The sequence below is a fragment of the Dendrobates tinctorius genome, unplaced genomic scaffold (genome assembly GCF_039654945.1).
Source record: "Dendrobates tinctorius isolate UK_male_01 unplaced genomic scaffold, ASM3965494v1 ptg000020l, whole genome shotgun sequence".
NCBI lineage: Eukaryota > Metazoa > Chordata > Amphibia > Anura > Dendrobatidae > Dendrobates > Dendrobates tinctorius.
In genome coordinates, this window is record NW_027361688.1 from 15249790 (window position 1) to 15276623 (window position 26834).

General features: G+C 43.8%; 1 protein-coding gene across 1 annotated transcript in view; it reads left to right on the forward strand.

Annotated features, from left to right (window-relative positions):
- The window catches only part of VWF (von Willebrand factor), a 175099-nt gene that overhangs the window by 93420 nt on the left and 54845 nt on the right, over window positions 1–26834 (forward strand). Inside the window, exons 28-37 of the mRNA XM_073567769.1 lie at window positions 1057–2432; window positions 3460–3579; window positions 4015–4158; window positions 4715–4858; window positions 5317–5481; window positions 7094–7137; window positions 10080–10257; window positions 11518–11738; window positions 24364–24553; window positions 26242–26586. Coding sequence (XP_073423870.1) covers window positions 1057–2432; window positions 3460–3579; window positions 4015–4158; window positions 4715–4858; window positions 5317–5481; window positions 7094–7137; window positions 10080–10257; window positions 11518–11738; window positions 24364–24553; window positions 26242–26586 — 2927 coding nt within the window. The remainder of the gene's footprint in view (window positions 1–1056; window positions 2433–3459; window positions 3580–4014; window positions 4159–4714; window positions 4859–5316; window positions 5482–7093; window positions 7138–10079; window positions 10258–11517; window positions 11739–24363; window positions 24554–26241; window positions 26587–26834) is intronic.

Genomic DNA, 26834 nt, shown 5'->3' on the forward strand with positions numbered 1-26834 from the left:
CCTTTAAAGAGCCTTGTCACATGACTTAGGATAAAAGCCAAACCAGAAACTCAGTTTGCAGACACGTGTTTCGAGGATCTTGCCCTTCATCAGTGCCAAGCATGAGATCTGATTTGGCTGCATGAGAAACCTATGAATGGAGTCTTAGGGGTAACATTTGTCCTTGTGCAGAGGGACAGGATACAGTGAGTGGTATTAAAATGTGTCTCTTCCAATCGGATACTTTCCATACTATGAATGTATTGCTTGTAGGCTACATCATGAAGATATATTATGGCAACACAGAGAGCCACAGCCTTGTATAAATCTAAAGCACATGAGATAAATGTCAACTGAATGTTTACACGGTATATTTGGGAGGATCGATTCTCAAGACTCTGGTCCATCAGCCAGGTCAGTAGTCTCTGACCACCGGACAGAAGGCTCATGAATCCCTTACTTCTGGCTTTTGATTAGCCAGGCTGGTGCGAAGTCATCATTGTGGCGTTACGCAGAGATGACGTCATGCCAACCTGGGTTATCAAAAGCCTCTCCGATGATCCCGTTAGGTAAAAAAATTCATGAGTCTCCCATCCAGCTGTCAAAGACTACTGATCTGGTCAATGGACCAGAGTCCCGCAAATCGATTCGCCCAACTTTAGCAGGCAGCTATCTCTTGTGTTCATGAGTTTTCAACGGAGTGAGAAGAAAGTCATTACTAGACTCCTCTGTCATTGGCTTGTCTCTTATAAATGAAAAATGATCAGCTGTTTCAACAGCCTATTCCTTTTCTTCCCCAAATCATGTGTTGGGACAGCTGGAAAGTCTCCTTGTTCTGTGCATTAGATGGTTCTTTGTAGAAGGGTCAACTGACGATAAGTTGTTGGTGGGATGTCCTAGACTCATCAGTTTTGGGACCCCTGAAGCAAGCAATCAATTTTCCTGCACTGCCACCATAGTGAAAATAAAGATTTCCACAGTCCTTGATGAAATTTTTGGGCCCTTTGTAGAATGTAAGGACATGTTGGGTAAAACCTACTGAGTACAATGTTTTATGGGTTTCTTTTCTCTTTCAAGCCATTGCGAAGAACAAAGTTTACAGTGCAGTCCTTGTGCGCTACATACAACTCCACCACCAACAAGTTCACCAGAACTTCCTCCAGGAGAACCAACCCCAGAACCCACACCATTCGTGGAATTCGAGGGCACAGTTGCACCCGGGACATATAATTGTGAGAAAGCCATGGATTTGGTCTTCCTGGTCGACGGTTCCTCAAAACTTCCAAAAACCGGTTTTGAAACCGTCAAAGATTTTATTGTCAGTATTATGGAAAAAATACGTATCTCACAAAAAAGAATCAGAATTTGCGTGGTCCAGTACAATTCTACGCACACGCCTAAATTATTCAGCCTCAATGAGAGACGAAAACTCTCAGACCTGGTTGCCAAAGTGAAAAATATGAAATACATGGGAAGTCCAACATCTTCTGCAGCTGAGGCCATTAAATTTACAAATTCGTACGTGTTTGATCTGGCCAATAGGGACAATGCCCCAAGAATGATCTTATTACTGACAGCCTCCAAAAGTTCGAAGAGCTTGTCGAGTATAAAAATTGGAATAAAAAAGCGTAAAATCACTCTCATTCCAGTCGGTATAGGTCCGTATGTTGACATGGGTGACATCGAATTTATTAAAAAGCAATCAGCAATGAACAAGCCATTCATTGTGCCCAACGTGGAGGATTTGATCGCTCGCAAGGATGAAATAATTGACTATTTATGTGGATTAGTACCGGAACCAACAAGTGGTGTGATAATACCTTCTAAAACTCCAACAGAGCCATCAAGAGAGATTACCACTACCACAGCAGAGCCTTCAATACAGACCCCGATGACGACACCAGCTCACGACCCCGTAATACCTGATAGAGAACTTACAATTGCGTTTGAAAGTTCTATGGACATTGAGAAGATTAAGATCTTCCTTGAAGATTTGATACAGAGAATGGATATCGGAGAAGAAACCATACATATCACCATCATTCAGTATTCTTACACTGTAACTGTCGAATACACCTTCACGGGAAAATTACGGAAACAGGAAATTATTAAACAGATCAGACAGATTGAGCACAGAGGTGGAAATGCCACCAACACTGGAGAAGCTCTTCGATATATCAGTCAACACACGTCGAAGAAAGACATTCCAAGTAGTCACCCAAGTCCTCACTTAGTGTATATGATACAGGAAAATCCACCTACTGATGTCATAAGAAAAGAGGAAAACATAAATGTAGTTCCTATATCAGTTGGCCCAAATGCCCCCATAAAAGAGCTGGATATTTTTGGGCATCAAAGAGTTTTTGAAGGTTATGACCAATTGTCAATTATAACAGAAGATATTCTCACAGGCTGCTGTTCTCGAATTGATCAGCCGACACACATCCCCATAGGTAGGCATACGTTATATGTTTTTGTTGTTTTTTGTTGTTGTTTCGGTGCATTATTATATGGTATGGCGCATGTCTTATGAAGATATCTCTTGTCTTAATGTCTTAATTTGGCATATTAATGTCATAGACAAGGGGGGTTCACTGCTTGAGATTCCCCTGGAGACACCAACTAAAAGTAACTCTCACTTTGGTGGACCTGGTCCGCCTATGTTTTACATGGTTGGAAATTTAACTCCCACTTTGGTGGACTTGGCCCGCCTATGTTTTACATGGTTGGAAATTTAACTCCCACTTTGGTGGACTTGGCCCGCCTATGTTTTACATGGTTGGAAATTTAACTCCCACTTTGGTGGACTTGGCCCGCCTATGTTTTACATGGTTGGAAATTTAACTCCCACTTTGGTGGACTTGGCCCGCCTATGTTTTACATGGTTGGAAATTTAACGCCCACTTTGGTGGACCTGGCCCGCCTATGTTTTACATGGTTGGAAATTTAACTCCCACTTTGGTGGACTTGGCCCGTCTATATTTTACATGGTTGGAAATTTAACTCTCACTTTGGTGGACCTGGCCCGCCTATGTTTTACATGGTTGGAAATTTAACTCCCACTTTTGTGGACTTGACCCGCCTATGTTTTACATGGTTGGAAATTTAACTCTCACTTTGGTGGACCTGACCCGCCTATGTTTTACATGGTTGGAAATTTAACTCTCACTTTGGTGGACCTGGCCCGCCTATGTTTTACATGGTTGGAAATTTAACTCTCACTTTGGTGGACTTGGCCCGCCTATGTTTTACATGGTTGGAAATTTAACTCCCACTTTGGTGGACCTGGCCCGCCTATGTTTTACATGGTTGGAAATTTTATTTGAGTGATTATTCTTTATTGTATTGCTTCTTCACGATAAAAAGATTGGTTCAAATTCTTTAGGGTTAGTAATAATTAGACTATTCCATATTAATAATTAGTTTACACTTTATAAATGTTGACTTTTTTTGTCTTGCTGTTTTTCTTTCCCTTACAAGTACCCTGCATAAGAGAGATGGACGTCATATTCATACTGGACAGTGGATCAAATGTGAAATACTCAGAATTTGAGAATATGAAAACATTTGTGAAAAATTTTATTAAAAAGGCTCACATTGGTAAGAATGCAAATTTATATACTGTATTGCTATATATCTGTTATCTATCTATCAATTATCTATTGTCTATTATCTATTTATTTATCTGTTATTTATTATATATCTATTAGCTATCTATCTGTTAACCATCTATATATTATCTATCTATTTATCTATCTATTATCTATCTATCTATTAACTATTATCTATTGTCTAACTATTTATTATCCATTTATTATCTATCTATCATCTATATATCTATTATCTATCATCTATTATCTATTATTTATCTATTATCTATCTATCTGTCTATCTATTATCTATCATCTATTATCTATCATCTATTATCTATCTATCTATCTATCTATTATCTGTCTATCATCTATCTATCTATCTATCTATCATCTATCTGTTTCTTATTCAAATAGAGCAGTCTACTCTCTCTTTTATTTAAAGGACATGATGCAACTCAAGTGGCTGTCCTTCAGTATGGATGGATGCCTAACTTGGAAGTTACATGGACAATGCCCCAAGATAAGAGAAATCTTATTGAAGCAGTCGACGGCATACAAAAACTTGGAGAAGGGTTGGGCAGAATAGGTAAGTTGTAAACAGTTTATAATTTTCTGAGATGCTTTGCATATGTTCACATATATGCACACACATATCAGGAATTCCCCACTGGATCAGGCTTAGTAGGCATATCAGTAGGTACCCATTGCGGTACCTACACATTTTAAACTTTTTTTTGTCTTATAGACATATTCAGTGGAAAATTAAGTTATATTTTTAACATGTTTAATATGTATAATCTCGGCCTGAAAAACAGCTAAATCAATGGTGGGGTAGTGGTGAAGTTGTACCCTACTAACCATATTCACATTAGTTATTGAGTCACCGTTACCCATGCAGTTTACTGAAATTAACTTTAAATGGAACTACAGTATAAAAAATTAGACGCTGTCATGTTTAGTTCTTGCTTTGCTTACACACTAGCCCACATGGGCTATGGAAAGCAAAATGTCTACCCCATCCTTGCCACGTATGCAAAAGTCTTAGTACTCCCATTTTTATCTGTTCACATGTGATTTGTTACGGCAATCAATTCTAAACAGAACATTATATATATTATTGACAATTTTTCTTTTTATTACAGGAGATGCATTACATTTTGCCGTTCGAACCACAGTGTCAGAAGTACATGGAGCAAGACCGCTTGCTTCTAAGATTGCAGTCATCCTTGTAGCAGACAAGTCTTCAGATCAAGTGGATTACGCAGCCACCTTTGCAACAGCAAACTGTAATATTACCTTGATTATGTTATTTGAGGTTTTAAGGGATTGTCCGGCTGGACGGAGATCATTTTAATATAAAGGAATCGGTTATTTACTTAATATTTCTTATGCTTAAGAGCGCACTGTGAGCACCATATGCATATATGCCGCATTTATGACTTACGAATTGAACTTTGTATTTCCAAGGGGTCTGAAAGTAGGAGTCATGGCAAGTAGTTTCTTTTAAGGAACAAGTTATCCCGACTCCTCAGGGGTGGGACTTTATTATGATTAGCCAATAGCTTTAAAGGGTTCACAAGTAAGTGTGCCTCAGCCTTGTTATATATGTTTTTACTAAAATTTGATTATACACATTACATATTAATTCATGCATCTTATGCTTTTGGCTATTGACTTGTGAGGTGCACACACCGTTACGTGTTGTACATATGTTGTTATAACACGCTTGTCTTTCTTATTTCAGCGGTATCAGTTTTTCCAATCGGTGTTGGTTCCAGGTATGATGATGATGAACTGGTAAAACTTGCTGGGCCATCTGGTGACCACAAGATCACAAAAGTGCAACTTTTTGATGATTTGCCAACTCTGCTGTTGTTACGGGACGACTTCATCAACAAACTCTGCATTGGTGAATAGTGAAAGCTTACTCATTATCAATAAATGTGTAAATATTAAAGGGAATGTGTAATCAGAAAATGACCTGTCAAATCAAGATTTAATGTTAAATGTATTTTTTTCATCTATCATCTATCTATTATCTATCATCTATCTATTATCTATCTATCTGTATATAGAAAGAGGAAAATTAAAAATCTTGACATTTTTACTCTGGCCACCAGGACTAATTTAAGATCCCCACCTCCATGTTGGGCACATGGACATGAGCAGCAATAGATGGACTCCGACCCTATGTTTTGTATAGAAACCTTCCAAGCTTCTAGTATGAGCATGCTCAGAGGTCGCTATACAGAAGGGGGAAGATGTGAGCTGTAACATTGTCTGTTGTGAATGATGAACTCTTTATTATGTACTATTTATAGAGGTGTTATCAGTCATTGTACAGGAGGAGGTGAGCTGTGACATCACCTAGTGTGAATGGTGGATCCTGTGTTATCTACTGTATATAGAGGTGTTATCAGTCATTGTACAGGAGGAGGTGAGCTGTGACATCACCTATTGTGAATGGTGGATCCTGTGTTATCTACTGTATATAGAGGTGTTATCAGTCACTGCACAGGAGGAGGAGGAGGTGAGTTGTGATATCACCTATTGTGAATGGTGGATCCTGTGTTATCTTCTGTATGTAGAAGTGTTATCAGTCGTTGTACAGGAGGAGGAGGTGAGCTGTGACATCACCTATTGTGAATGGTGGATCCTGTGTTATCTACTGTATATAGAGGTGTTATCAGTCACTGCACAGGAGGAGGAGGAGGTGAGTTGTGATATCACCTATTGTGAATGGTGGATCCTGTGTTATCTTCTGTATGTAGAAGTGTTATCAGTCGTTGTACAGGAGGAGGAGGTGAGCTGTGATATCACCTATTGTGAATGGTTGATCCTGTGTTATCTACTGTATATAGAGGGGTTATCAGTCATTGTACAGGAAGAGGAGGTGAGCTGTGATATCACCTATTGTGAATGGTGGATCCTGTATTATCTCCTGTATTTAGAGTTGTTATCAGTCATTGTACAGGAGGAGGAGGTGAGCTGTGACATCACCTACTGTGAATGGTGGATCCTGTATTATCTCCTGCATATAAAGGTGTTATCAGTCATTGTACAGGAGGAGGTGAGCTGTGACATCACCTATTGTGAATTGTGAATCCTGTGTTATCTACTGTATATAGAGGTGTTATCAGTCATTGCAATCTTGTATGTAATGAAAATGAGACTAATGAGAAGTCTTCTATAAAGAACAGGAAGGGTGAGTCTAACATGAGGCCCAGTGTGAAAATTGAAGGATTTCAGTTTTTTTTGCGTAGATAGGTAATTTTCTGAGGACATGTTCCCTTTAAACCATGTAAGCAATTGTCTGACTGGTATAATGTCGTAAGAAAAGAGTAAAACAAACATATTTCCTTTGCTAGTTGGTTTTAATACTATAGTGTATCCAGGCTATTGTCCAGTTTTGGGCCTCCCATTAAATATATGTATATATTTTGTTATTTTGATTGTCATTTTCCAGATTATTTAGAAAGTTGATCAATGATTTACATTTCCTTGTTAATTCTTTCTTTTAGAACATATTAAAGTTTGCATCGATGAGGATGGAAATCCAAGAAAGGTATTTATGGTTGTCGCGGCTGCTGGGTACACATGAATTGGCCAATTTATGCGCTAAATATTCTCATTTATTTCCTATTTTCTAGAGCAGTAATGCAATTAAAATTTCAGACACTTCATGTTTTCATGCTATAGCACTACAGAGTGCAACTTTATTTGTTAGCTAAAAATTTTACCTAACCTGAACTAGTTTTGGTTGGATGATATTTGCACTCTTCAAATGGAATCTGTCAGCAGTTTTTTTTGTTATGTAATATGACAGCAGCATGACTTCGGGGCAGAGAACCTGATTCCAGTGATGTATCACTTAGTTTACTGGGTGCAGCAGTTGTGATAGAATCACAGTTTTTTCTGCTGCAGATCCAACAGAGCTCAAATGCTGAGCTGTGTATAACCCCGCCCACACCACTGATTGGCCACTGTATGGCCAATCAGTGCTGGATGTGTGGTTGGACTAGGAGGCACCAGACATCTAGTCCTGTAGTGATAATCTCCTGCTGATAAAACACTGATTGTATTGCAGCAGAAAAATACAGCAGACTAAGTGATTTGTCTCTGGAATCAGGGTCTCAGTCCCTACACCATGCTGCTCTCAGTTTACATAAAAAAGACCTGCTCTAACAGATTCCCTTTAAGGAGACCAGTTGAGCATGGAGTCTTAGCGGCTGTGCTCCATGCTCCTCTATCTATGGCTAAGGCTAAAGGGTCAAAATGTATTTATATGGTAGTTACTTCCTACAGATGGCACCAATGGGTTTTCTTTCCTCTGGGAGAGAGCTAATTTGCATGTATTTTTTTTCCATAGCGCCTTGGCAGTAAAACCATACTCAATTGGTCTCCAATGAAAGCCAGTGATCACCCAAAACTAGTGGAGGTTAACTTCACATTTTAGGGTGGGCACCTCCAGTAGGTGTCATGATATGTAAGGCGACAGGTGAAGAAGTAGGCGCTCAATGTGGAGATGCATGGCGCTCCTTGTACTGCCGGTATAAGTGGGTATGAAATCGCTGGGCTCAACCTTGACTTACAAATCTCTAGGCAGCGTCTAAAAGGATCTATTGGAATGAAATATTTTAGACTAGATTAGAGAGGTGAATATTCTATTCAGACATGTCTTAGATACCAAACAAAGATAAACTATTTACTTCTCACACTCCCACTGATGATTCATAGGTATGGGGTCACCATTGTAACTTTTTCCAAATTTCTAGCAAAGTCCAGCAGGGGTTGCACTTAACCTGGCCGACTCCACCATAAGGCACCGAAACAAAGGGAAATAGTAACTGGACATTTGTGCTGAAAAACTACAAGTCCATATATATATATATATAAATATATATATAAAATGATTAATAATTAGGGGCTCAGTGGCTCCTGTGTATATAAAGAGATTCCGAGAATTTTACAAAATGTACACTGAACGTTCAGACAACTTGATCCCATTTCCTAGATATTGTGGTAAATAGATAACCTGCAAATCATTTGATCCAAAAAATATTTTGTTTTACCCCCAGAAAATTACTCAAGAGTGATGACCAATTGGTGTCTCCGTCTGTTTTCTGCCAAGTATAATCTGCAGAGTCATCTAGAGAGATTACTGGAAGTGTAGGGAGGACCTTTGTCTTTCTACAGGAAGTAGAAGGGTGGGTCTTTGTCTCTACAGGAAGTGGAAGTGGGTCTTTGTCTTTCTACAGGAAGTAGAGGGGTGGGTCTTTGTCTCTACAGGAAGTGGAAGTGGGTCTTTGTCTTTCTACAGGAAGTAGTGGGGTGGGTCTTTGTCTATACAGGAAGTGGGGGTCTTTGTCTTTCTACAGGAAGTGGAGATGGGTCTTTGTCTATACAGGAAGTGGGGGGTCTTTGTCTTTCTACAGGAAGTAGAGGGGCGGGTCTTGGTCTCTACAGGAAGTGGGAGCGGGTCTTTGTCTTTCTACAGGAAGTAGGGGCTGATATTTGCCTCTCTACAGTGAGTGGGAGTGGGCCTTTGTCTCCACAGGAAGTGTAGGACAGGTCTTTGCTTCTCTACAGTGAGTGGGCGTGGGTCTTTTTCTCTACAGGAAGTGTAGGGCAGGTCTTTGCCTCTCTACAGTGAGTGGGAGTGGGTCTTTGTCCCTACAGGAAGTGTAGGGCAGGTCTTTGCCTCTCTACAGTGAGTGGGGGTGGGTCTTTGTCTTTACAGGAAGTGGGAGTGGCCTTTCTACAGGAAGTAAGGGCAGGTCATTACCTCTCTACAGCCAATGGGGGGTGTCTTTGTCTCTACAGGAAGTGTAGGGCAGGTCTTTGTCTTTCTACAGGAAGTGGCAGCGGTTCGGTGTTTGTCTGCTCCTGCTCTCCTATCTCACAAACTGCATGCATGTATAATTGAGAGAAGGACGTTCAGTTCAGGGCAGGCTAGCCATTGGTCAACAGCATGGTCAATGCATGCTGGGAAGTGAGAGAAAGGAAGTTCCGGCTCCTATGATGCTGACAGAAGACTGATGAAGAGAATCCATTCATTCAGTAGAAAGGAGGTTAAAGGGCGGGAGATTCGGTGCAGCTCTTGAATATATATTAGTATGTGCACCAAGGGCAGCTTTTACTGGTTGCAAGAGGTGTAGTAAGGCCATGTTTTTCTACAGCTTTTGTGTTAATGGACAGATACATTTTAAGATCAAATAAGGCTTTTCAAAGGATCATATAGGACTCAAACATGTAGCCTTGGAGTGCAGCGGATATTGACTTTCTGCCTTTTTAATTTTTGTGCCAACCATTTGTAAATTCTTGGATAAATTGTCCATAAGTATTAAAAAAATGTGAAAAAAAATTGGCAACTGTAGGGTACAGTACTGTAGGGTACAGTAAGGGCACCAAGAGGTTAGACTGAGCCATATTAAGGTTCCAGTATTTACTCTCATTGGCCAGTCGTCACTTAGATCTGCTTGAATTTTTCCTGCTTTTGTCATGTAGACCGGAGATATGTGGACGCTACAAGACTCATGTCACAAAGTCACATGTCTGGATGGAGGCATAACCAAACTAAGTAACACTGGAGTAGACTGTACGAGGATACCACAACCGATGTGTGACAGCGATCTACCCGCCATAAAGATGAAGGAGAGGTGCGGGTGTCGATGGGTGTGCCCGTGTAAGTGCAGCATCTCCATTTTTCAGTCTTTACAGATGGCGTAAGCCATTACTCTTTTTCAACCCAAAAGTTTTCAAATGTTCATTTTGCAAAGAAATTACCTTTTTTTTAGCAACTTGTTGATTTGCTAATTGAAAAAGTGTCAACCAAAATGGCGACACATTCTGTAGTGTTCAGAAAAATAGGACAGAAAAATGGCAGCAAAGTGTTACCTCATTTCATCCCTTGACTTAACCTAAAAATGGTAGGACGAGGTCAGAAAATGTAGAGTAACGCATGACTCGAGTGTCACACAACGCCCAGGATTTGCCTGTAATCTGTAGCCATGGAGGCGCTTAGGTCTACATTAGAGCTTTATGAAGAAAACGGGAAGAGATTTGCAGCGAAGATTATTTACCCGTTTTATTTTCGTTGCATGAGAGCGATGCGAAAAATTGCTGAGAAAATGGATATACTCTTTAAAAGTGAACTTGTCATGTCCAAAACAATGCAGATATAGGGTTAATCTGGTGGTAAATAGCATCCTGGCTACCTTACTGGAGCAGCGGCCATAGGGAAAAAATGAACTTCTTTCTTCCCTGAAGTCGCTGACTTCTAGTCCTCAGAGTGTGCACAGATCGGTTACACTCACCGCTCACTATAGCTGTAGTCATTTTCTTGCAACTTGATTGACAGCTAGCTCTGCACACAGATGCATGCGCGCACGCACACACACACTGCAGAACTGGTGGTCAATCAGTGTAGTGTTTGGTGACTGTAATCGCTCCATGAATAACTGGAAGTGAGCGGCAGCAAGGAGGATATAAGTTTGTTTTCTTCCTGTAGCTGCTGGTCCAGTAGGCCAGCTAACCAGAGTTCAAATGCAATTTACCTGCAGATTAAGCCCATAGCTGCCGGATCTTGGAGATAACAGGTTCTTTTTAAAGAGTTAATCCACAGGAGGGGTGACCACTATTACTCAGGCCATCAAACTTGAGAACATGGTTTCAAAACAACCCGTTAGAATAGAGCAGTTCATTGTCAGTAGGTCTACCGGAGATTCCATTCAGTCCCGTAGATATTGAATGGAGGTACTCGATTTTATCTGGGTATTTCAAAGCTTCATTCTCGGGATCGGTGATCATCTTACTTTGAAGGAGATCATTTTGCCTTATGGGCTGATCTCGAGGTGACAATGCCATGCTGGATGAATTTCTTAAAACAGAGTGACCCAAGATATTGTACATGTGATGCAATCGTATCTTCTCGTTCCCTCCTCAGGTATTTGTAAGGGAAGTTCCAGCCGACACATTGTCACCTTTGATGGACTTAATTTCAAACTTCTCAGTAATTGCTCCTATGTGTTGTTTAATGACCCAAAAAACAATCTGGAGGTCATCCTGCAGAATGGTAAATGTGGGTCATCGAGTGGTCAGACCTGCATGGATTCAGTGAGTGTGAAGTACAATGGAGACACTGCGAAGCTCTCATACAATATGCAGGTAACCGAGCGCTCCTTCTGTCTTCTTAATTGTTTCTTGCCTTTGTATAAAAATCCAGAAATTTTTAAAGACAATGCAGTGCAAGTTTACTGAATTATTACAAGGTGGGAGGGATAGTCTGAACCTTCAAAAATTTACAGCAGAAGCGACAAAAATTACTATCTCTCTCCAGAGGACCAGATACATCCGTGTAATACAGAGACAACCCATTGATTTGTGTGGAAAACATGTAATTTCTAGTTTCACCTCTGGGGGTGCTGCAGGAAAATTGAACACTTATTCATCACAGATCACAGCAGATCACTGGGATTTCGAGTAGGGGGAAACTTTGTGATAAGCTTATTAGGGATTGTCCAAAATAGAATTATGTTCCAAGAAAGAAGAAAAATTGCAAAATGTAAAGTCTTTTAGTACTGTAAAAGAATGAAGTTTGAAGCTGAGATTTTCAGAATGGATATATGAATATGAATGGTAGAGTTGAGCGACTTTTGGTTTTTTAGGGTCGCGTTTCGTTTCGTGAAACCCGACTTTTCCAAAAGTCGGGTCGAGCAAGATCGTCCGATTATAGGGAAAAGTCGGGGTCGTCCCGAAACACGAAACCCAATGTAAGTCAATGGGGAATAAAAGTCGGCAGTGAGAGGAGGACAGGAAACACACCTACAGTGCCCATTTGAATGCCAAAAGCATCAATTCTTCTTACTTAAGCTTGTCAACCTTAATTAACTTCATAATATAAGTTACGCACTGAAAAATGGGTGTTATTTGGCTAAAGTTGTGGGGGGGGGGAGGGCTGGCTGCAGGTTTTCATGTGCCCTGGGCGAAAGAGCGCCCCTTTAACACATACCACAACTCATCATGCTCCGATACGGCAGATAAGTAGCGGTATAGTACAATGAAAAATACCTCACTTTTTACATCTCATGACGAGGCCCATCTATTTCTCCATACAGAATCATTGGTCCCATATAATGTTTGAAACAGTATATGATGAGCTCCACATAATGCTACAGTATATGTTGGTCCCCATGGATGAAGCTCCACTGTCTTATGGGCCCAAATAATGCTCCAAACATAATGGGCCCCATTTCTAATGCTCTAGTGTATAATGGGCCCTGTAAATGCTGCTCCAGTGTCTGATGTCCACCTTTGGAATGTTCCAGTGTATGGTGGGCCCCATCTATCATTCTCCAGAGTATAGTGCTCCCCAAAAATTGCTGTCCCAACATTGAAAACAATCAAATAAGTCTCCTCGCTAGGGAATCCCTGTACTTGTCTGGACAGGTGCTGTAGCTTGCTTAACAGCTCGCCAGCCGTTCTCACGCCCAGTATGGATTGCACGTGATTGCACAAAGGTTAGAAAGGGTACCGTATCCCTGGATAACATGTATGGATAGCGTACACATTCAAAATATATGTCTCAGGAGGCAGGCTCAGACGGTGTTAGGCCCAGTATGGATTGCACGTGATTGCACAAAGGTTAGAAAGGGTACCGTATCCCCGGATAACATGTATGGATAGCGTACACATTCAAAATATATGTCTCAGGAGGCAGGCTCAGACGGTGTCAGGCACAGTATGGATTTGACGGCCCAGATTACACAGCGGAGGAGCAGGGAGAGGTAAAGATTGCAAATGCTGGGGCCCTGCCCAAGCAAGGGGGGCCCACTCGTGGGCGTCGGTACTGGCACTGGGCCCCTCATAGTACAGCGGTGTGTCTGACGGCGGGTGTGCACCACCACCGTCAGAGACACTTGATTGCACTATGAGGGACCCTGTGCCAGTGCCCGCGCCCAAGAGTCGGCCTACCCACCTGTCCAGGGCAACGGCACTCGCACGGTGTCGTGCGCTAGGTGGTGACCCCGGCCATGGGGGGGAGGCAGCACAGTTAGGGAGTTTTAGAAAGTGGCATATGTTGATGTTGGACATTCAGCTGATGCAAAAGGCGAAATAGGTGAAGTACCAGGAAGAGGTGGACCAAAGCAAGCCATTTTTCTGTCACCCTATGTGTCATCAGGGGAAGGTGGGACAAAATCCTTGGAAACCCATGCATGGTTCATTTTAATGAAGGTTAGATCATCCACATTTTGGGTTGACAGACGGGTCCTTTTTTCTGTCAGGACTGATCCAGCTGCACTGAAGACTCTTTCCGATAGCACACTTGCAGCTGGGCAAGCGAGCTCCTGTAAGGCATATTGGGCCAATTCAGGCCAGGTGTCCAGTTTAGCGGCCCAATAGTCAAAGGGGAATGACCTGTGTGGGAGAACATCGATATGGGAGGAAAAGTAGTTTGTAACCATAGTTGACAACTGCTGTCTCCTGTCACTTTCCATCGATGCAGTATTACCAGTTGTGTGAGCGGTATTTGAAAAATCAGTCCACAACATTGTCATGAAACCCCTGTCTCCAACGCCACTTCTGCTGTGTGCACCACGAACACCTCTGCCAAGCTGCCCCCGGCCCGTACGGCTCGTGTGAGAACCATCACCGCTGCTGTGTGCTGGGAATGCCTCAAGCACCCGATTTACCAGAGTTGCTTGTTTATTAGCCAATATTAGGTCAAGGTTCTCCTGTGGCATGATGTTTTGTAATTTGCCTTTATAGCGTGGATCCAGGATGCTGGCCAACCAGTAGTCGTCATCGTTCATCATTTTGGCAATGCGGGGGTCCCTTTTTAGGATCCGCAAGGCATAATCTGACATGTGGGCCAATGTTCCCGGTGTCAATGATGCACTGCGAGTGCTGGGTGGAGGAGCACTTTCTGGCAAATCCACATCCCTCCAGTCACGCACAAACCCTGTACCAGACCTTGCCACGCCAACATTTTCACTTGCCCCACGAGATGCATCCTCCTCCCCTAAGTAATTATCCCCATCATCCTCCTCCTCCTCCTCTTCTTCCTCCACCTCGTCCAGGAGAGGTCCCTGAGCAGACAATGGCTGAATGTCATCAAGGATTCCCTCCTCCTCTTCCTCCTCATCAACATTGGCTGCAGACGCCTGCTCCTTAAGGTGCGTCAAAGTTTGCATGAGCAGACGCATAAGTGGGATGCTCATGCTTAGGATGGCGTCGTCTGCGCTTAACAGCCGTGTGCATTCCTCAAAACACTGAAGGACTTTACAAAGGTCTATCAGCTTCGACCACTGCACGCCTGTCAACTCCATGTCTGCTCTCAAAGTGCCTGGCCGTGTATCCTCCCACAAATGCATTATGGCCTGCCTCTGCTCGCACAGCCGCTCCACCATGTGCAGGGTGGAGTTCCACCTTGTTGCAATGTCGATAATGAGGCAGTGGTTGGGAAGGTGGAGCAATCGCTGCAGCTTCTGCATACGAACGGAGTGTACAGGCGACCGGCGGATGTGCGCGCACAGTCTTCGCACCTTCTGGAGCAGGGCTGTTAACTCCGGATAATTTTTGAGGAAGCACTGCACCACCAGGTTCAAGGTGTGAGCCAAGCAAGGTATGTGGCTGAGTTTTGAAAGGGCTATGGCTGCCACAAAATTATGCCCGTTATCACTAACTACCTTGCCTGCCTCAAGATGTACACTGCCCAGCCATGACTCAGTTTGTCGCTTCAAGTACTCGGCCAGCACCTCGGCGGTGTGTCTGTCGCCCAAACACATCATCTGCAACACAGCCTGCTGACGCTTTCCACTAGCTGCTCGATAGGGGGACACATCGTGTGCAACAGTGGCAGCTGCAGATGGAGTGCTCGTACGACTGCGCTCTGTGGACGAGCTTTCGCTTCTGGAGGAGGAGGAGGAGGAGGGTCGAACGCCTACAGCCAACTGTTTCCTATACCGTGGGCTAGGCAGCACTGTCCCACCACCGCTGTCCCCTGTGGACCCTGCATCCACCACATTAACCCAGTGCGCAGTGATGGACACGTAACGGCCCTGGCCATGCCGACTGGACCATGCATCAGTTGTGAGGTGCACCTTTCCGCTCACTGACTGCTTGAGTGCATGGACAATGCGGTCTTTCACATGATGGTGGAGGGCTGGGATGGCTTTGCGAGAGAAGAAGTGGCGACTGGGTAGGTCATAGCGTGGTACTGCATAGGCCATGAGTTCGCGGAAAGCTGTGCTTTCCACCAACCGAAAGGGCATCATCTCAAACGAGATTAGTTTGGCAATGTGGGCGTTCAAACCCAGTGTACGCGGATGAGAGACTGAGTACTTTCTTGACCTACTCATAGTGTCTGGGAGGGTGAGCTGGACTTGAGAGCTGCATATGGTGGAAGTAGCGGTGGACAGGGCGGACTGAGAGAGGGTTGATGATGGTGATGGAGTTGGTGTTCTTTCTGATGGCCTAGAATCAGTCTTTCGTTGATATAACAGTGGGATTCCCTGACTGCTGTGGCCTTGCAACGACACCTCAACATTTGCTGCTGTGCTAACCGGTGGGCTTACAGTGGGGGAAACAATGTAGCGTTGCTGACTACCTTCGTTGTGATCAGTTGCACATGTGGCACTTGAGGTTTGGTGTTGTGTCCACGCTTGCAAGTGCATGCTGGTTAAATGTCTAAGCATGCAACTGGTATTCAAATTTTTCAGATTTTTCCCTCGGCTAAAGGTCTTTGCGCACTTCTTACAGATAACCTTGGCCTGATCATGAGGATTTTGTTCAAAAAAGTGCCACACTGCACTCTTCCTACTTTGGCAGACATTTTGCGGCCTAGCACGCTGTGATCTTTTGACCCTCTGGACAAGCTGTCCAGCAACTCTTTTGATGTTTGGAACCTGTCTTTGGAGTGCTCCGGGCCTGCCAGATAACAGCTGTTGCGATGTCGATGTCTGCTGTGGATGCTCCTCATCTGAGCTATTGGAAGCAGCACCCTCTTCCCCCAATGGATGCCAATCTGGGTCAACAACTGGGTCATCCATCACCTCCTCTTCTATGTCATGTGCACCTTTCTCTGTGTCACCGTGTATGGTGGTATAGTGTGCGGGAAGGGGCACCTGAGTCTCAGCAGGGTCAAAATCTGGCTCTGTACACTGCGAGGACAATGTAGTGCTCTGAGTGAATGTACCAGCAGAATCATCCATCAGCGGCTGTGCATCAGTGCACTCCATGTCAGATTCATCTTGGCCTGGGTAATTCACCATTTGACTTGATAATCCAGGCATGGTATGTGAAAACAGCTCCATGGAGTAATCAGTAGTATGGCCTGCGTCATCCTTCAATCTTGGTTGGGGTGAAGGACACAAGGAAAGGTGTGGTTCATGAACATGAGCCTCCAATGACGACTCAGTGCTTTTACTTTTTACAACTGAAGAAGAGGAGGCGATAGAGCTGGAGGCTGAGTCAGCAATGTAAGACAAAACTTTTTCCTGATGCTCTGCCTTTAAAAGCGGTTTGTCAACTCCTAGAAAACTAAGCGTTCGAGGCCTTATGTAGACAGACGATGACGCAGGGTCAGCACCTCCTGCATTCGGTCCTATTTTGCTCTTGCCACTACCATCAGATCCCCCACCAACACCATCATTACCAGCTGCCAACCCCCGCCCAATTCCACGGCCTCTTCCACCAGCCTTCCTCATTTTTGGTAGAAATGTAGACAAAATCCAACAAACTATATAGTAATGTAAAACAAGGTACAAGGTGTCTATAGGACAGGGGAGATTTAGAATTTCTGCACACACTTGTGGACAGTGGACACTTTTGGATTGTGTGAGGCCCACTGATATCTGAGCGCTATGTGACACGCTCGATGGCACAGCTGCCTGTGACCAAAGTGACGAGAGGATAATGGAGATTTTGTATCTCTGCGCACACTTTTGGACACTGGACACTTGTGGATTGTGTGAGGCCCACTGATATCTGAGCGCTATGTGACACGCTCGATGGCACAGCTGCCTGTGACCAAAGTGACGAGAGGATAATGGAGATTTTGAATCTCTGCGCACACTTTTGGACACTGGACACTTGTGGATTGTGTGAGGCCCACTGATATCTGAGCGCTATGTGACACGCTCGATGGCACAGCTGCCTGTGACCAAAGTGACGAGAGGATAATGGAGATTTTGAATCTCTGCGCACACTTTTGGACACTGGACACTTGTGGATTGTGTGAGGCCCACTGATATCTGAGCGCTATGTGACACGCTCGATGGCACAGCTGCCTGTGACCAAAGTGACGAGAGGATAATGGAAATTTTGAATCTCTGCGCACACTTTTGGACACTGGACACTTGTGGATTGTGTGAGGCCCACTGATATCTGAGCGCTATGTGACACGCTCGATGGCACAGCTGTGACAAAAGTGACTAGAGGATAAGGGAGATTGGATTGCTTTTAAAAAAGCAGTTTGCGGAGCAGTGGGTAAACAGCAATGCCAGCGTGTCAGGAAGCCTTAAAAGGCAGCCCAACAACCAACACCACTGATACACCACTATATAGCCTCCCCTTGCACTGCACACACAGTGACTTGTGTGTTGTGCAGGCCAAATCGCTAGCAGCAGAAGCAGTTTTTTTGTCTTCTTCCCTGCCTAACGCTCTCCCTACAGAATCAGCAGCAACCTCTCCCTATACTAAGATCGGCAGAAGTAAGATGGCGGTCGGCGTGCACGCCCTTTTATACCCCCTGTGACGCCCACCAAAGCAAGCCAATCACTTGCATGCCCTTCTGAAAGATGGTGGTGACCCGTGCCTAGGTCATCACGTTGCCCACAGTGTCCGTGGATCCTGATTGGCTGAAAAAGAGCGCAAAACAAACTTTTGAAACGCGACTTTGGCGCGTAAGTCGCCGACCTCGTGGCCGACCTCATCCTAGGGTCGGGTTTCGTTTCATGAAACCCGACTTTGCCAAAAGTCGGCGACTTTTGAATTTTTTCGACCCGTTTCGCTCAACTCTAATGAATGGTGATTATGGGGGGACTTTTTTTTAAGATAAGACTGTAAATAGCATAAATACGATAATTTTGGGATAGACACCTCCACTAATTCCTGTTGCTCTCTTTCTGACAACTCCTACGAGGTCCCCGCTGGCCTCTGTGTTATGATGAGTCACCGAAGGAGGAAAAAACAAAATACCAGCTAAGTCCAGAAAAACCAGAGAGGTTGGCAGCTATCGGATTGCAGACCCCTGAACCTATCCACAACAACTAGCAGTAGCCGTGGGGGGTTCCTACGGTGCCCTAGACCCCTCGATCACAGCCGGAGAACTATATAGCCTAAAGACAGAAAGGGGAAAAACTAAACTGCCCCAGAGCAGACCCCAAAGCAATAGGCAGCCCCCAACATATAATGACGGTGAAGTAAGATGAAAACACTAACACATATAGAAAGATAGGTTGAGCAAATGATGGAGCCCAAGCTAACTACATAGGACAGGATAGGAAAGCTGCTGTCTGCCATCCGCAAAACCCCTATCAAAATGAGCCAACCGACTGATAGGAAAAACAGGCCCTGAAGACGCTAGGCTTCAAAAGACTATATCAGCACTCAGGTATATTCTGAAGACAGAGCAAAAGATCAACAGCTCAGAGACAAAAATGGAATTCAGCTCACCCCCCGGCCGGGGATGGCAGAACTCCCAAACAACAAGGCAAAACAAAAACAAACCTGAAGTGTACAAAGCAGAGCAGAAAAACTTAGCTTTGAGATGCAGGAATCAGACTAGTCTCCAAGAATCCAGCAAGAAAATCACCAGCCAGGAAGAAGGGCGTCGGCAGCCTTATATCCAGTCCTCAATTCCAGCCACCCAGTCATCCTCTAGCTGCCCATGTGTTTGGTAATCAGCCTCACACTACCTTCCTTCACCAGAGGAGGGAGTTCATCAGACCTCAACGGTGAAGGGAAAAATGAACTCACAACACCTCTGTTTCCTGATTCTGTCTCAACACACAGGATAAAGGACCCCTTTGCCAATCAGTCATCTCAGGAGTGACGCACCTCAGTCAGTGACTGGTTGAGCGCCATTTCCTGACTGTTGAGATGGACCAGCATTTGAGACTGGTGGGGGACCTGGGGAAACTCATTACAGGGGCAGTGAGGGATGTGGGAAGATAAGTATTCACGTTTCTATTTTTTTTTTCAACTCACTCAGAGCCTTTTAAAAAGGTGTGATGAGCTGGGTGCACCGTACACCCCTTCAATTTGCATCTTGGTGGACTGCCCTAGCTTGTGACGGATAGTGTTCGTTCCTAGACACTGAATTCGGTGGCTGGGCACTTTCTCCATCTTGGGTCCTTTCTGCTGATGCTGCTCATACACCTGGTAGTGACATCCGTGGAGATCCAGGTAGGACAATGCACCCAGCCACTGTGACCTTCACACCCAGTATCGGTGGGCATATTCACACACATGGGGCAGCGTGTGCTCTAGGAGCGAGCGCTGTTCATCACAAGTTGAACCCAAAGTCAACATTGAGGAGGCATATTGGTGGACCTAACTCAAGGTCACGCCATGGGTGCTCCGAACATCCCTCGTTTGCTTATGGATTCAAAGTTAGATTCACGGGCACTGTACCATTAACCGGTAAAGTGTTAGTATCACTTTTATAGGTGTGAATTCACTTCTATCATTGTATAGTTAGTCTAAAAAGCATTTTGGGGGTGATAGATTCCCGTTAAATCAGCATCAAGGTATGGAGTGGGCTCAGCAATTTTAAGCCTTCTCCGTAGAACTCCTCTAGAGATCTGCCATACCTATACGGTAGTCGGTAGATATTTTGAAAAGTGGAGGACACCAGGCAGCGAGCTGCAACGATCTTCTCTTGGCCTCTCCAAGTCACAGACCTACAGTATAGCAGCTGATACAGAATTGTTGACCTTGAAATAACATTGATTAATAACTTTACGTTTAGCGTCCAATTCATAAATATCACTCACCTTATTATGATATTTTCTCGTTAAATTCGAATTCTCCTTAGAGGTTCGGTAGTCACAGCACCCAATATAAAATCCTGCTTGCTGACTTCTCCCCGACCTCTGGCAGGATGACTGCAGTGTGTGAGTAATCTCCAGTGAACAATGATGCACAGTGAAAAACATCCCAAACAGCTAGAACATAACTGCTAAGGAAAACATTGCTTTACAACGCCGGCCGAGATTAAATGGATTATTGCCAGTTTCTACAAGCGCTCGTAGGCTTCCTACGTTCTCTATGACTTACTTTAGAAATATGTTTGGCTTCAACTTTTGGTTAATTAATTATTTTTAGAGTTTTAGTACAAAATGGACTTTTTCACTTTTAATGAAAAAAAACCCCCAACAATTACAATGACCAGAATACCTTGACTATAGCATGGTATTAGTAGAAGTATTAGGTCGTAGTCATACTAAACGCATGAAAAATCGGTCCAAGCCTCCCTGCTGAGAGTTGCAGGAGTGTCATGAGAGAACCATCCGATTTTTCACACCTAACATCCAATTTACATCCGACCGTAGCGCGATTGCTATCCGATTGTAATGCGATTTTAACATGAGCTTTTGCATAGAACAATTCTCTAAGCCATTTACACAATTTTCCCATGGCGCTCACGCTGGCGTAAGAAAGGGGAAGTGAGTTCATTGGCTTTGAACTAGCAGGAGCTTTCTGACGGCACCGCGAGCAGGAGAAATTTCTCACGCTTGTGGTGCCGTCAGACAGGGAATAGGAGTTCACAGGGAGACACTGAGCACAAGCTGCTCAGTGTCTCTGCTGGATGACAGGCTGTATGGTCGCATCATGCAACCATGCAGCCTGCCATCTAGATGTAGCAGAGCTAGACCCGTTGTGGTACAAAGGAATTATCATCATCGCTGCGGAAAGGTGAGGAATATTATTGTTTGTTTTTTTTAACTCTTTTGCATAAGACAACAGCATCCGAATAGGCGAGGTTGTAAGTATGGTTTAATTAAGATTTATTAAAGGAGTCTGTGTAATTCTTTCAATTAGAGGACTTTTTTCTGGGTGTGTGTTTTTATACGATATGATTATGGGGTTAGTAATTCTTATTGATGCCTCTCCATTACTAACCTCGGGGTTTGATGTCACCTGACAATACAAAGCAGACATCATCCCCCCAACTATCACCACACTTGCCATCACTACAGGGCGAAGAGCAAGGCTAAGTGCCAAAATTGGGACATCTTAGAGATGCGCCTTTTCTGGGGCGGGGCTGAGAGCTGATGTTTTTAATCTGGTGGGGGGGCAGTGTCCATGGCCCATTCCTAGGCTATTAATATCAGCTCGTTGCTGTCTGCATAGCCTTTGCAGGTTATTAATTATAGGAGGACCCTACATCATTTTTTTTAGGGTCCCCCATTTTAATAGCCAGTAAAGTATACAGCTGTGAGCTGATATTAATAGCTTGAGAACCTATAGGGGTATTACCCCCTTCCCAGGCTATAAGCATCGTCCTCCAGCTGTCGGCTTTCCTTCTGCTGGTAACAAAAATTACATGGGATCCCACGCCATTTTTTTTTTTTTAAAGAAAAATAATATTTCATTAATTAAATACATGTACAGTAAGCTGCACACACAGTACTAATCGCATTTGTCACAGACATCTATATATCTATTCTATGTGTATTTACTTTATGCAATCCATCTCTTCTATGCTGTCTGTTCCTGCAGTGATTTCACACTACAGATGAATTGCTGTCTTTTCTTCTTTCTATCTACCTAGAGTAGGCAATATATATATATATATATATGTATATATATATATATCACTGACATCTATGTATTCCATGTGCATATATCTATTCTCTCTATTCTAACCTGTCAGTGTGATTTTACTGTATGCGGCACAGGAATTAGCGGCTTTTCAAAGGACATCGGTGCGTAAAAATCAGACAGCACTCGCATGGTCCGAGTGCTGTGCGATTTTTTTTCGCACCCATAGGCTTGCATTGGCGAGTCTCGGCCGAGTCTCAGTGACAATCACAGCATGCTGCGATTTTAAACGCGCGCCGAATACGCCTGATAAAATAGACGCTGATGTGAGCTGCTGCATAGATTAACACTGGGCCGAGTGCTATGCGTTGCTTTCTGTCATAGTACTCGGCCATATTCTACGTTAGTGTGACTCCGACCTTAGAAGAACTATAGATTAGAAACCATGCCATGGAGACTCTCCATTGTTTGTGGATGCTCCGAGCATATTGTTGGTGGTATCTGTGCAGCAGCTATGAGTTGGAGACAAGTATTGCAAAGACACATAATTTCTGGTAGGTTGTCGTCACACGGTGGGTAGAGTTGAAATTTGCATGACCCTGGTGCCACGGCTACATCAAGACCGTGGCTGTTGGAACAGAGCCCTGCGACCCTCCTCCTACCTAACGGTATCTCTTCCAATTAGAGAAGGTGCTATAGATGTCAACAAATAGGAGGAGGTTTCATCCATCGGGCTCTAGTTCGAAAGCTTCGAGCTACTGACATGACACCTTGGACTAGGATACTGCAGATCTTTTTGCTCCGCTCTAATGCTGGAACTTGTAATTCTGCATCATCTGCAGATGCACACTTATACTTCCCAAATTAGAGTTGGTAGCATAGTGATGTTTGAATTCCGCCCACTTGGCTGTAAACACCACCAATCCATTGAGAATTCCCACTTTAGGGCTACTTTTCCTTTTTAGAATTCCTGCTCCTTTTCCAGCCTGGAAGGGTCCTGAATTCTCTGGGATTTTATAAAAAAGAAATTAGGACTATACCATGAAATTTGGGACTGTTGGAAAAATATGCATAACTAGGAGACCTCCATCATAGACAGATGTACGGGGGAACTTAGCATGGCCTGTGTGGGCCTAAGATAACATTTGGGTAAATTCAAATGTTTACGCAATGTTTTGCTTCATCCTAGTCACTCCTTAGAAGTTGACAAGGCTAATCGTGAAGAGCTGGAGAGGTAGGGTCTGGGACCACCATGAGAAGCTGGGTAGAGAGGAACAGGGACCCCCATGAGGAGTTGAGAAGGGAGATGCTGGGCCCATGAAGAGGAGCTGGGCAGAGAGGAGCTGGGCCCACCTGGAGGATCTGGGCTCACCAAGGCCTAAAATATTTACTGTAATTTGGCATAAATTATAGTGGAAATCTATGCCAGGTCATAGGACAAAGGGCATGTTGTTAGGGGATGCTGGGAGTTGTAGTTTTCAACTGCCATAAAGGCAAACGTAGGAGACTAATGTCATAGAGGAACATCACTTTGTGTAGGTTGACAGACAGGCCAGCAGTATGTCAGGAACTGAGGAACTACTGGGTAAGGACTATGGTCATAGAGACACGCAATTTTCTGTAGGCTGTCATTACTGTAACCCATTAAAGCATGCTGGGAATTGTAATGTTGCCACAGCTGGGGAATTACGGGTGGCAAAACAGATATTCCATCTTGAGAAAACTCATTTATACTTGAATAGGGTACAGGTATAATAAAAATCCCCCTAAAAGTAGGCTGTACGATGCCTTATAGTAAGGTCTACACTCGGCATCTGGCCTTGGAGGATCTCAGTGATTTATATTCCTCTTCACTTTGGTGTGGAGGAAGAGAAATGACAACCACTTTAAGCGCCACATCAGAATCCACTCCTTTGCTCTTATCCATGAGTCTAAAGGTAAAGAAGAGCAATGGGGTCTTCAGTGGTAAAAATATAAAATAGGCATCACCGGCTTACTATATGTTCTTCTTCAAAACTCTTAGGTCTCTGTGAATGGAGAGCTGGTCCAAGTGCCATACAATAACACCTTCGAGGTGGCCGTTTTTGGAGCCATCATGCATAATATTAAAATTCCTGAGCTGGGATTTGCTTTTACATTTACACCAATAAACAATGAATTCATACTTGAGTTTATACCTCATGGCTTCTCGACAAAGACTTCAGGACTTTGTGGTAAGTTATCCAAGAGTGTGTCTCTCTCTCTACTAAACATGTGCCCAGATCTTCCATACCTTTCCTTCTGGATCAAGAAATACTGATATGCCAGCTGGCGTTACCGACCGGCGTTGCTCAGTACCATTAGATGTTGAGTAACACAACATTGTTATTTTCTCAAAGCTAGTTATCTTGTGCCATCTGTCATCTCAGGATATCTCGAGCCAGGAGGAACGGTAAAGGAGAAGTGCTAATTACAAGGTCAAAAGAAGTAAACCCAACCTAAATCCTATGAAAAAACAGGTCACTTTTTGGTTTAAGGAGTCAGGATTGCAGCCAAATTCATCCATTCATCTCTTGAATAGAGTACAGATAGTAGAAAAGCATAATGGCAAACACTTAGGATCAAGAGTGACACCCCTTCATTGAGTACAGGAAACAGCATAGAGAAAAAGATAGGCTTTCTCCTTCTTTTTCATTTCCTCCTGTGGTCTCCAACAAGAGACAGACTGTTTGAAATTTTAATCCCACCCATCCACTTAGGACTATTCTACCCAATTGTTATACAGATATAATAAGGTATTGAGACCATTATTTTTTAAACAGGTTTCTATTAAATAGTAGCTGCTCTACACCATTTAGGGCCTAAAATTTTTTCTTGATCTACTGGTAAGAGATATTGAGCAATACTGTAGATTTTGATGTTGGACCACATGAATTTTTTTCCTCCTGTATTTCATGAAGTAGTAGAAAAATTGCCCCCTGTAGCTTTCTATGGGAGCAGAAGGGTCATGTCTGTGTAGGATCGTATGTCGACCGGGGGGTGATCCCTTCAGCACACACTTCGTACTTCCGATACAGCCCCTGGTACCTTCCCGTGGGGCGAAAAGACTGGAGTCAGAAGCACGTAGAAGTTCAATCAGGTCCTCTTTAATAGGTGTCTTCTCCGACACCCACAGCAAATGACAGCTCCTGCACACTGGCCTGGGTACCCGTCACCACGTCTCCTCCTTCTCCACGATGTGACGGCCCTCTAGGTTCCTTCACTGCGCCTGTCTAAGTCACCGGCCACAGCGCTTCCCCTGGTTGGGCCCGTCCACCTGCTGTGACACCTACTGCCTCTTTGGTGTCCAGCTCTCCCGCAGTCCAGTACCCCAGGCATCTTCTGTCTCCAGGTGTCCTATCAAGGCCACCCCCCCACTGACTGACCCTGACCCTGGGACTTTCCCTCCTTTTATTCCCTCTTCTCGGAATTCCTCTTCTCAGTCCCAGTGACTCCGCCCACCATGACTTTGCGTTTCCTAGCTTCAGCTGCTGTCAGGTCCTTTTCTCTCTGTCCTGTGTCTCCCTCTAGTGGCCAAACCCGGTACTTCGCTATCTCTAGCTAAGTCTATCTTCTTTCCCCTCATATATATACAGGTTACAGTCAAATATTATACACCGGACATATACAGTACATTTGCTTTTTTTAATCAGACAGGTCCACGTGTCAGTCCATTCCCCCTACATCTGTAGAAATCAGTCATGGCAGTGGAGAAAGTAGATCTACTAAAGTCAGATCCTTCAAAAAGTACCGTAGATCCTATATTACGAAAAGGTTTGGCTTCTTCCAACTGTGACCACTGGAATGAAACATCTTTGGAACATTTGTCTGCCATGACTGCCCACTCAGAATCATCTTTCATTTTTTCCTCTTCTGCAAACAGGAATATGTGACCACAACCCGGTTAATGACTTAACACTCAGGGATGGCACAGTTACAAGAGACAGCAGCAAATTCGTAAAAGAATGGACCTTGGTCGATGACTTTGGAGGAACATGTGAAACCAAGCTGGATGACGCGTGTAGCCAATCTCCAAGTCATCAGTGCACCATTCTGCTTTCAGAAACATTCCAGCAATGCCACTCCAAGATTCAACCAAGTGATTATTTTAAGCTATGCCAAGAAACCAGCTGTCATGGTCAAGATCCATGCGAGATCATTGCAAGTTACAGCCACCACTGCCACCTCCATGGAATCTGTGTAAACTGGAGGTCACCAGAGGTTTGCCGTGAGTATAACCAATTTTAGCTTAAGCGAATACAAGTCTAAAGAGCAAGAACAATCAAATGTAGGTGGTAGATAGAGATATATGGTTTCCTTAAAAGAGTTTCCGCATGTCTTATATTTCTGACTTATCCATATATGTTCAGTAGATGTGGGTCTCACCAAAGGGACCTGCATCTATCTTGAGAAAGGGGCCCGTCACGTGCTGTTTTCAGTGGAGAGGTGGTCTGACATTTTCACAAGTATCACAGA